This window comes from Polypterus senegalus, chromosome 4 (assembly GCF_016835505.1).
Source record: "Polypterus senegalus isolate Bchr_013 chromosome 4, ASM1683550v1, whole genome shotgun sequence".
Lineage (NCBI taxonomy): Eukaryota > Metazoa > Chordata > Cladistia > Polypteriformes > Polypteridae > Polypterus > Polypterus senegalus.
Window position 1 is genome coordinate 215,372,669 of NC_053157.1, and position 12,346 is coordinate 215,385,014.

The 12,346-nt window shown below is 38.5% G+C and overlaps 1 protein-coding gene across 3 annotated transcripts in view; it reads left to right on the forward strand.

The window, feature by feature from the left end:
• The window catches only part of slc4a11 (solute carrier family 4 member 11), a 169,481-nt gene extending 166,330 nt beyond the window's left edge, over positions 1-3,151 (forward strand). For all 3 annotated transcript variants that reach the window (XM_039751939.1, XM_039751938.1, XM_039751943.1), the window contains one exon: positions 2,954-3,151. In XM_039751939.1, the coding sequence (XP_039607873.1) occupies positions 2,954-3,020 (67 nt within the window). In that variant the 3' untranslated portion in view covers positions 3,021-3,151. The remainder of the gene's footprint in view (positions 1-2,953) is intronic.
• Positions 3,152-12,346: the final 9,195 nt, after the last annotated feature.

Here is a 12,346-nt window from a genome sequence, read left to right on the forward strand (position 1 = left end):
TTCTCAAATTTTTAAAGCCACAGTTATTGTAAATATGTTAACAATCAATGAATTAGGTGCATGATGATGCAGCAACAGAACTACTGTCTCGTAGTAAGCAGTCTGGGGGATCACATCCTTTTCCCTTCGGTCCACATGCATTTGCTCCATATTCCTCCCACAGTCCAAAGACATGCAGGTGATGCAAAACTGGCCCATGTGTGTGTATGTGTTCACCATGCAATGGGCTATTTACCAGTTGCTTCTGCCTGCACCCGTTGCCTAAAATGTTAGGCTCCAGCATGACCCCTGCTCTGGATAAATGGGTTTAGAGCATGGATTTATCAATGAAAACTTTAATTTGCCCCGTCCAAAGCAACTCTCACTTGCACATTACCAGTCCTAAATCAGATAGAGAAATGTCTGTGTGGTTTCAATTACATGTTAGGTCACTCTTTCGTATTTAGCCTGAGAGAGGTTATTTCAACGTGAATATGGTTTATTCAGTATGTTTCTCTTTTAAACACCCGAAAGACACTCTCAGCAAAACAGATCACCAGCGCTCACTACACCAGGGCTCAGCAACCTTTTAGCAGTGTTGTGCCGAAGTAACGTTGCAAAGTCATTCAGTGTGCCAACCTAAGCCCACCATATTTTTACATACAACAACCACTGAAACACATTAACTTGATCTTGTATTAGCATGTTTCCAATACATTAAATAGCTATTCGATTTTTGTTAAATATCCAATATTTTAGAATAAATAGGAACAAATACAAAAACTATGTTTGCAAAATTTAAGTTCTGAATACAGTATTTTGAAATTTTATTATAAAATTGTCAGATGTATATTCTGTTAAGGCAGGAGGTCCAATAGTTTGAAGAACAAAAGAATTAAATAAATCAAACATAAAACACGTTATTAAAATTTTTAATATGAGTAATCAACAACAACATTTATTTATATAGGACATTTTCATACAAATAATGTAGCTCAAAGTGGTTTACAAGATGAAGAAACAAAAAAGAAAAATATAAAAATAAGATTAGGCAATACTAAGTAACAAAGAATAAAGTAAGGTCCAATGGCCAAGAGGACAGGAAAAAACAAAAAAAAAACTCCAGAAGGCTGAAGAAAAAAAACTAAATCTGCAGGGGTTCCAGGCCACGAGACCACTCAGCCCCCTGTAGGCATTCTACCTAACATCAATGATCTCAATCAGTCCTCATGGTTTTCAGGCTTCACGTGTAAGAATTAGAAAATTATGGTCATATGGACCTGTGGCCTTCAATCCATCGATGTTAGGTGGTGGTGCAGATCGTTGATTATTATTGATCTGAGTCATAAATAAACTAATGGGACCCTTGTCCTTGCTTCTCTTTAGTTAATTGTTCAATATCAGGTGTGCATTTGGTCACTTTCACCTTCACACAGGCTTCTGAATACACAGGTATTAGGCAACATCTCTGAGGACTCAAAACAGCTTTCATGTTTGAGAAAATTTGTTCACATATATAAGTTGACGCAAAAGCTGAAAGCAGAGCAAATGCAGTTTTCTTCAAACAGGTGAACGCTTCAGGCAGGGATGTCCAGAGTTTTCTGCAGTTCTACAAATTTTATCGTCCATAACTCTGATGACTCGAATTCATTGTGTTGCATTTCAAAATTGTCAACATCCATCCACTCCGAGTTGTATTTGAAGTCCGATGTATATAGGCTGAACAGGACCGGAGAAAGTACAGTCCCCTGCAGCGCTCCTGTGTTCCCGAGGTGCACATACTGAGGTCTGTCTGTAAGATATTTCACGATCCATGCCACCAGGTATGAATCTACTCCCATCTCTGCCAGCTTGTCACTAAGGAGCAGAGATTGAATGGTGTTGAAGGTGCTAGAGAAGTCCAGAAACACAATTCTTACAGCACCACTGCCTCTGTCCAAGTGGGAGAGGGATCGGTGCAGCATATAGATGATGGTATCCTTCGCACCCACCTTCTCCTGGTATGCAAAATTTAGATGGTCGAGGGTGTGGCGGATCTGTGGCCTCAGGTGGTGAAGCAGCAGCTGCTCCATGGTTATGGAGGAATATTTCGGACAAAATGAAATAAATAAATAAATGCGTAAATAAATAAAAGTACTGTGAAAAGTGAGCATAAATAAATAAATGTGTCATGAAATGAGAGCCTTAATAAATAAATATGTCATGAAATGAGAGCATAAATAAATAAATGTGTCACGAAATATGTTTTTCGTTGCTTATTTATTTATTTCATTTTGTCCGTAACATTCCTGCAAACCGTCATGAAATACGACTTGAAATAAAACTGTCACTTTCACTCGTCAAAGTTGAGAGGGTGGGCTCTAACACGCCCTCTAGTTACTGATTGGTGAATCGATAGCACAAGAATTAATTATAAAAATGCTTACTACTGCCGATGAAATGGATTCTGCCGAAGATATTACGTATTTCAGAGAGAGAATTGAAGATTTATCGGAAGAAATTACAATGTTGGCGGCCCTTGTTGGCTGCGAAGCGCTTGTATTTTGCTAGTCTGTTTGTAATCCCCATACACTGATCTCTCTGAGATCCCAATTTCTGAAAAAGATCCTTGCTTTGTAAAATGTGGTTTTGTATGTTTGACCCAATTTGAACCAAGTGTGCTGAACCCTGCTTCTTGGTGATTAATCTCCCAAATGGTATCCTATTGGTATTCTTTGAGAAAATCAAGATGGTTAGCTTCATATACTGCCTATCAAATGTTACTAAAACCTTAGTAAAGCAAAATTTGTTTTGTCTAAATCCATTCTATTGATCTTTCAACAGGCTGTTCCCAGCATATTGTATGTCCTTTGAGTCCTTGCAGTACCTTTGCTGATAACGACATCTCTTCTGGGGGCCATCTTTTCCTCTTAGTGCACGTTTTGCAGCATTACAAGTTTCATTTTGCCTAATATAACTTTTTTTTTCAATTTAGGATCTACATTCTTCCAAAAATCATAGAATCGAAATACCTGGATGCAATGGATGCACAGCACATGTGACTTTGAAGACTACTGAACCTTATGGGAAAACCAAAGACACGCTTATGTGAAAACTAATCCTTCAGGGGATGTGCTTTTGTCACTGATTGCCTTAAAAGTGTTTTCTAAAGCTGCTGGGCCAAGTTTTTACATTCAAGATATATATATATATATATATATATATATATATATATATATATATATATATATATATATATATATATATATATATATATATATATATATATATATATATATATATATATATATATATATGGTAGTAACATGTTAGTTTAGGTACTACAAAAATGCCTCTATTACTCAGTTACACTTGAAAAGGCTTTCTTTCGTCTTCATAACACTTATAAAACATCCCTAAGTCAGTTATTCATGTATTTGCAGTGTGGCATATTGACGTGATGGTAAAATATGAAGGTGTTATACTAAATATGTAATGTCAAGAGAAATATGTCTGAGTTAAGCCACCTCAGACCACTCTAAAGTAAACTTTTGTTAGTAGGTCAGACTGTGGAGATGAATAAACACCTTACTGATAAATTTTGCTGTACCTAAAGTGTTACTATATATATATATATATATATATATACAGGTCAAAAGTTTTGAACACCTCAGTTTTTTCAGTTTTTATGGAAATGCACGCAGTTTAATACCTTAATGTAACCCTTTTGATTCAGAATGCCAGTCACTCTGGTGCAAGTCACCAACTCTGCCTCCAGCAAACTTCTTCCTCCATGTTTGACTGTTGGTGTCTCACACTGAGGAACCATCCTTTCGCTAACTTAACGGCTTACAAACACCCTAACGTGATGAGCTGAAGATTTCAAATTTAGATTTTTCAGTCCTTTAAGACTTTCTTCCAGTCTGCCGTAGTCCACAGCCGGTATTTCAGGGCCCTGTTTTGTCCTTTAAGGAATGGCCTTCAGCACCATTTTAGGTCATTCATTGCATTTCAACTCAGTAAATTTGAAGAAAAACTGAGGTTTTGTTATAAAACATTTGATTTGTAGTGTATATATATATATATATATATATATATATATATATATATATATATATATATATATATATATTTTTTTTTCCATAAAAGACGATACTTTTTTAATATTTTCCTTTGTTTTATTCATTTTTTACATTTTCTGGTCAATGAACAGTGTTTCCTATCAGTGTTATTAGGAGGCTATCTGGTTGACTGTACAATACAATGTACAGCACATGGACAAAGGCAGTGAAAGTCCATTCATCATCTCATTCAGCTGAGTCTAAAACTGATCAAACTAGGGACCAAATTCTTAAATAAAATTTATGAAAGTCATTCCCATGTTTCATTGTGTTTATGCTATGCAGAACATTGCTTACAACATTAAATTGTACCTTCTGAATCGACCAAATGCACAAGTAAAACTAAAAATAAAACACCTACACGTTTTTTTGTTCTTCCAAGTCTTTTTGAGGTCTTCCTGCTTCTGTTAAACCATTGGAGGTAACTGCATGTAATCTTCCTGAAGCTAGGCTCTCCCAAAGAGCTGTGCTACTGCCCTGATGGTGGATCCAATTTAGAAACTGATTGAAAATTGTTAGATCGTAATCCATAGCTGCATAATTTTTAATCACAAAGAAGAGTTGGCAGAAAATACGTGACTGAGGCGAGGTGATGGAATCCAACACAAGTTGATAAACTCCATGACTGGAGAGGACTGCGAATGGGCTCCCTACACCTAACCCCCAAATTGATTTGTTCTTCACTCACTCACCAGAATATCATGGGTGTGTTAAAGGAAGTAGCCAGTCTGGAAGAGCCTTCCGGAACCCCAGCTAAGCTCCCTCTACAGTGTGTCACATCTACAGACCTTAAGTTTGGAGTCTTGAGACCCATTGCATAAATCAGGCCATGCTGAAGGCTGCACTGGTCCTGATCCCAGGCTATTTTCTCCCAGCACCTAGAAACAAAAAACAATTCAAAATGGATTTCCTGTCTAGGACCCCAAATCTCTTTGTTTTCTTAGCTTCATTTTTTTTCTCTTTCTTTTTCAAAGGGTGCATGCAGAATATACGTGTAAAATCTAACCAAAAAGTAATTGGTTCAACCGTCCGCTGACTCAGTAAAGTTCATCGCCAATGTTCAAGCCATAATTCACAATGGAACTCCCTATCTGACACTTTTAGTGGAAAGCCACACTCCATTTTCATCATCTGCAAACAGTAGAAGTAAATGTTCATCTTTGATTATCACGTACTCTTGTCCAAATGCTGTTCAGACAACATCTAAATAGACTGACATTAGGAACTAGTGACTGACCTATTGAAAGAAGGCAAAGATGGTAGCCTACACAGGCACTTAAAGCATGTAATACCTGCAGCCCTGAACTCATCGTTGTATGAAAACTTGTCCGAGCCAGAGTGAAAATCCGATGCGTTACATCGTGTCTTTGTAGGATAAGCGTTTGGAGGAAGTAAATCTGTAATAAAATCCATCAGTAAGTGCCCAGTGATGAGTGGAGATTGTTCAGGGGTCAGTAATCTATCTTAACGGGGAGTATTTTCTTTACCTTTTGGATGGAATCCATGCTCCGTTCAGTGGCTAAGGAAGAGTGGGACTTGGTGCTCAGTGAGGCAGATTATAATGATTCACGTGACTTAATACTTTTTAAAAAATATACTTGTATTAATAACACCGGATTTAGCACACTCACGACTCTTACCAATGTAGACTAGTCCACCATCGACAAGGTGTCATGAGCACCAAACTAACGTAGAGCATCTTATCAGATGCAAACCCCTTACCACAAAGTGTAACATGTTATTGTCAGTAGTGTTACAGTCAGCCCTGCTAGCATCTGTGCAGCACTTTCTAAGAACTGAATTTCAAAATGCGTGAATGTGGTTGATTTCCACTTTGACTGGCAGCATTTCGGGTTTAAGCAGAGCTATCTGGCCAGCAACACACTTGCCAGAATTCCAGCTTACCAATCGCAGGACGTCTAACTGATCAGACTCCGCCTGTTTTGAACAGGATTGATGTTTTAAGGTTGTGCACTGATATTTAGCTGCAACTTACGAGTCCCTCAGCTTCTGAAATACGTATTTCTTAGCTTTTCACTTTCTCGTATTCAAAGTATCGCGAAAGTATTATAATCATCCAAAAATTCCATTTTGAGATTTTGATGAATTTCGGCATTTCAGACCTCCGAAAATACCATTTTTGGAATTATGTCTGTGTGTATGTGTGTGTGTGTGTGTGTAAACATGATAACTTGAGCATGTTTTCACTTAGGTCAACCACATTTTACATACAAGTATTTGGTACAAAACATAGATTTCTATCAACTTTTGGACTATTTCCGATAACCGAAAGTGATACTTTACTTTTTTATTTAAACAAGCGTTTTGTCTATAGTAAGCTATAAGTGAATGATGAACACACTGCAGCCTGTGTTAGCACTCTTTTAATGCCAGTCTGACTTCTAAACAATTCATTGTACTTAATATCATAGTTTCATTTCACTGAGGAGAAATTTGAGAAGAGAACACATGGGACAGTAGAGAGAGCACAGCTCGAACAGCCATGTCTAAGGCATCCGCCTCTAATGCCATGTTACCATAAGTATAAGATCGGACAGGACCATTACTTTTTGTTGGACAGAAGTTCTTCTTTTTTTGTTGGACAAGTTTTTCTTCAAGTATATTTTTCAGGCTCCTGGCGGTTTTATTGCAAAAGTTCCTTTTTATTTGTGAAGCAGAAGAAATGCTCTTATAATGTACCTTAGTTCATTAGCATGTACACTCCCAATCCTCACCCCCGGACACCTCAGCAATGGCACTGACCACAGGTCACAGTCTGCTCGCTCTGTTCCACCACTGAAAGGACTAAACAAGGATGTGAGTTAAACCGGATCCTCACCTAACCCCTCGGTGATTGCTAGTGCTCATAAATGCATGGTTATTGCAGAGCGAAAACAAACATTATTTTGTGTAAAACGATAGATAGATAGATAGATAGCTAGATAGATAGATAGATAGATAGATAGATAGATAGATAGATAGATAGATAGATAGATAGATAGATAGATAGATAGATAGATAGATACTTTATGGATGAAAACAAGCAACCAGTAATTTTCTGCACAATGTGATGCAGCAAATTTTGTCTCAGGTAGTTCCACCTTGAGCAGTTACAGAATCGGTGAGTGTGGTAGACGGCAAAAGCCAGCAGAGCAGATGACAAGTTTCAGAAGGAGAGAGAACCTGAAATGAAGTCCCAGTCTGTCTTTTATGCGGCGCTTTGGTGGCTGCTCACATAAAAACTACAGAAACAAAACAAATGTTGAATGATGCTAAAATGTAAAGAGCTGATAACTTACTATCAAAGGTCATGTTATTTGTACTAAACAACACTATGAAGCTACGACAATGACATAGTAACTGTAAAGGCCTCAGTCACTTGGCGCATGTCTTCTGCAAGTCTATACACACTGCTGTATCTTAACCTGTTAAACTCGGCTACATTATTTTGGAGCTCCACTAGCAAAACCAAACAATAACGCATCTGTTTCCACAATGTTATAATTTTAAATAGTGTTATATCATATTGCACACACCAATGCCACATTGCAATATTTGTTTATGTCCTCGTACCACAGCAGTACCAGCCTGTAACCCACCCCATGGCGTTCTTGAATGTCCTCACTCAGCGGCAGACTATAATCTACTAAATGAGAGGAGTGTTTCAACTTTCAAACGGCACCACATTCCAGTCTGTGTTTTCCACTCTGTCTCTTTATATACAGTATACTGTCACAATAACGGCCCAAAGACATTGAAAAGGTTCTGCGCAGCCACCCGTATATTGTGCCCTGGCTGCAAATGGGTCATTTTGATGAGATGTTCACAGGTTTGAGTCACAAAACAGAACTGATCTGAGTATGAGAATATGGCAGCTTTAAAGGCTGGGACAGGAAGTGATGTCATCAACGGCCCCGGTACATGAAGTGATGAAATATCAACGACTAAGCAAAGAAGAAAGAGCAGCAGGGAGAAAAGAGACCCAAAAGTGATGGAGAGAAAAATAGGCAGATAAGAGATTACGAAAGCAGTTGAATTCGAAAGGCTCAAACAAATGATGGTGCGATACACGTGCAGAGAAAGGTAAAGAATATGAAAGCACTAAAATTCAAAAGTATTGTAGCATCCCAGCCAGGCTGAAGCCTTTTATGTTTTAAGTGACTGTTAGGTCCGATTGAGAGGAGGGCGGAGTACAGCACAGATGAATGATAGCAGCGTAACGGCTCCCCCTTAGCATGCGTTCAGGCCCCCTTCCCCTTTGTCAACGCGAGCAGCTTTATACGACCTGAGAAAGACATTTAACCATGCCCAGGGCCGGAAATAAAGGACAAGTATTATGTTTACAACATCACGCAAGACAAGGCGGTGAGCCATCATTTAAAACAAGTCCACCAACATCTGACCTAGCAGTTGCTGGATTGCTTTTGGCAGACACACTTCATGTGCTCACAGCTCTTAAAACGACATGCAACAAACAAAACAGGCAGCCTGCCAGCAGCAGAAAGACAGCAGATGATCCGACTGCATCTCCTTAGTGTGTATTCAGCCGCAATCCCCTTACAACGCGAGCAGCGTTATACGTCCTGCGGGAAACAGATGTATCCATGCCCTGGGCTGGAAATAAAGGACAAGTATTGTTTTTACAAAAGTTTTTAAAGTAAAAGTGACAATAATGCATATGTTACAATTCACATGAAAATAACAACCTTGTTAAATTGTATATCCAGTAAACCAAACATGGGGGTGGGCGAAAAAGCGCTATATAAATGCAAAGAAATATTATTATTAGAAATTCACAAAAGGAGAGAATGAGTCGCGAATTTTAAATTAGTCTTTAATTCCTGAGCTTTCAATACATACCAGCTTTCATCACCTGAGGAAAATGATTAGACGTACAGGAATGAAAGGCAATATAAGGGGAGTAAGTGGACAGGGAGGTAGGTGGGTGTACGAGGGGTGGATTAGATAGATAGATAGATAGATAGATAGATAGATAGATAAGATAGATAGATAGAACTGTAAGGCACTATATGATAGATAGATAGATAGATAGATAGATAGATAGATAGATAGATATGATAGATAGATAGATATGATAGATAGATAGATAGATAGATAGATAGATAGATAGATGATAGATAGATAGATAGATAGATAGATAGATAGAACTGTAAGGCACTATATGATAGATAGATAGATAGATAGATAGATAGATAGATAGATAGATAGATAGAACTGTAAGGCACTATGTGATAGATAGATAGATAGATAGATAGATAGATAGATAGATAGATAGATAGATAGATAGATAGATAGATAGATAGATAGATAGATAGATAGATAGATAGATAGATAGATAAGTATCTGTTAATGACATTTTTCATTTAATCGCCACGATTCAGCCAGCTCTCTAGCACTCTTCGTATTTTTGCCTTGAATCTCACTTGCGCTGTGTGCCAGTTAAACGTGTGCCCATTTGAACTGGTACCAAGACAAGGGGGTCTTTCCTTGTGACAGCATTGCGATGTTCTGTATACTGCACAGTATATTGTAAAGATGTTTTTGAATCTCGCGACTACTGGTGATGTAATTTGGATCAACAGTTTATTTCCTTTACCACGTATTTATATTCTGACACAGGAGGATCTGCCCCTTAAAATGACACATAGGCCAGGGGTCTTCAGTAATAGATATCTATGTTGTGGAAATCATTAAAGCAGATAACAAGAATCCTGTTTGTTGTACTGCTTGGAAGCAGTAACACTAGACATCTTAGTTTTCTTGGGGTGTCTCTGACGTATTCACTGACATTTTAATAATGTTTTAGAGACTCAGTCCACCAAGAAAAACATTTAAAGTGCAGTTTGGTAAAACGTTGCTAAGTTTTGTTATTTATTCTTCTGAAATAATTGTGTATTACATAACTGATTCTCCAGAAAGAAAAATGTCTGACCTTTATTTTGAGGAGTTGAACATAAATCTTGAGTAAAGGAAGCTGAAGTTATGGTCAGTTAAATCAACGCAGCAAAAAGAGTTTAAAGGGTTAAGTTTAAAGAAATACTCCCCCCAAAAGATGCTTTAAAATATTACTTAGCCCATGTGGTTTGTAGTGGTGGTGAGACACATTTTTAGTCTTGTATTTCAGTGCAGAATGAAAGAAAACAGTTTATGATGTACTGAAATGTAACGGGTGACCAGTTTTGTCCGACAACAAGCATCGTGAAAACCTTCAATGAAAAAGAAAATAATTTGTGTCCCATAATGCACATCTGGTATCCATTTGTATGGTTCAAAGTGTGTGTGTTTTTGTGCTAAAACACTGTTAATAGTTACTTTTAGAAGATCAACAGGAAGGACATAATTCCCATCATACTGTGTGTGTTTGAAATGAAGACAGGACCCGATGAATGGCGGATTCCGTTTTCAGTCTCTCTGAAGGATAAGTATGAGGTTGTTCATCAAAAATGAGTTCACTTTGGTTAATGAGACCCTGAAATTTATTTAGGTTGCCATTTGAAATCCTGTTACTGTCAGAAGGGATCCTACTCAGTTGGCCCTTAAACTGAAAATTGGTCCTGGGGGGCTGCACAATGGCTGACTACGCTCTCTGTCCTCAGACAGTTTCCCCTCTGGGATGAATACAGTGCACCAAATATTAAATACAAAACAAGTTCTGGAAAGCATATGCAGTATGTGTCACATTTGCTGTTGTTGACTGGAATGATACGAGTTCTGGGGCTGCTGCAAGACCCTCGGCACGCTGTGGCCAGGTAGTAATCAACTGCTGTACTCTAGTGGTTCATTTGCTAAGTTGTTCCTTCGTAATCCGCTGTTCATCTCTCGAATGATTTAGCTCAGTAGATACATTCATCATCTCTGGGTCACTCGTGACGCCAGCAAGAACCACTAGTTAGGAGTAGACATAAGCAGGCCACAGAAGAATTTGTCACACATTGTCACCTCGGACGGGCCAGGGTAATGGAGAGTTTATCCAGAAAATGAGCCCCTTGTATCAAGAGTAATACTGAGCTCAGCTTGTCTGCCCCTGCGTGATGTCATCAGATGGTTTGCTTTCTACGTTGACATAATACTAAAAGTATCAATGGGTCACATGTTGAGTTTTCTGCCATCTGGGCATCCACAAATACTTTAATGTGGCGGCCAGAAGAGCACAGGCTGTCATAACCGTGAGGAAATCGTCATACCAAAATGGGATGTTGTGCCTCGGTGGTCTGTGAATGGCTTCCACCACAGCTAGCATGTCAGAGGGATGCTTGGCCGAGATACTCTTCACCTGTCGGCTCTTCTCTGAGAACTTGCAACAGGTAGAGGATACAAAAAACGGAAAAAGTTACTCAGTGGAAATGTGAACAATTGATTATCTTATGATAGTCTACGCTACGTCTGTCACGTCAGCGCACATTTTAATAGCAGCTTGGTGAATTATTATATAATAATTCATATCACCAAACTGTTATTGTAATATATTACAATTATATTATAACTAGGGGGCTCACTTCATTCACCAACCCCACCCGGCCTGCTCTACGTGCCAGACACTTCATGTCTCTGCTGCTCGCATTGTGAACAGGGGGGCTGAACTCACGCTAAGGAGACGCGTCGTGCCTCCTAAATTACCCCCTCTTAAACGGTGACACAATGGGAAACAAATAAAAGTTTTTTTTTTTTGCTCGATCAGTTCCTGGTGCTGTGCCACGTGATCTTCATCTTGCAGGGAGCGTCAAACATTTAAAAGCCTGTACAGCAGCTGTCCTACTCTTTGTCTTTTATTTCCGGCTCGCTCCGGTGGTTAAATCTCTTGTCACAAAAAGTTGTCTCGCGGGACTTGAGTTCCTGATATTTTTTAGTTTAATAATTTAAAAACGGACTAAGAATCTGAAAATCTAACAATAAATCTCACATTAAAGTTCCATAAATTCTGAAAAGAATGATACCAAACATATATATGTAGGTTTTAAAATAAGCCCGTGACATAGAATTGTTGCACAAAATCATTGCACTTTTAGACTCAGGAGTTTATATATAGAGAGTAGATTACTGTGTGTGTCTGTCATCATTCTGCTGGTTTGACTGCATTTCCCAGCTTGATCACGTGTGTCGTCATTTTCCAGTTACTCCAAATGTTGCATACGCACGGTTGCCATAAACATGCGTGTGTTCCCTCTTCAAGTCTTCTCTTATAAATCCCAGCATTTGCATGTGAAGCCCATTTCAACTTCACTCCCCGTCTGGCTCTTCCATGCTGA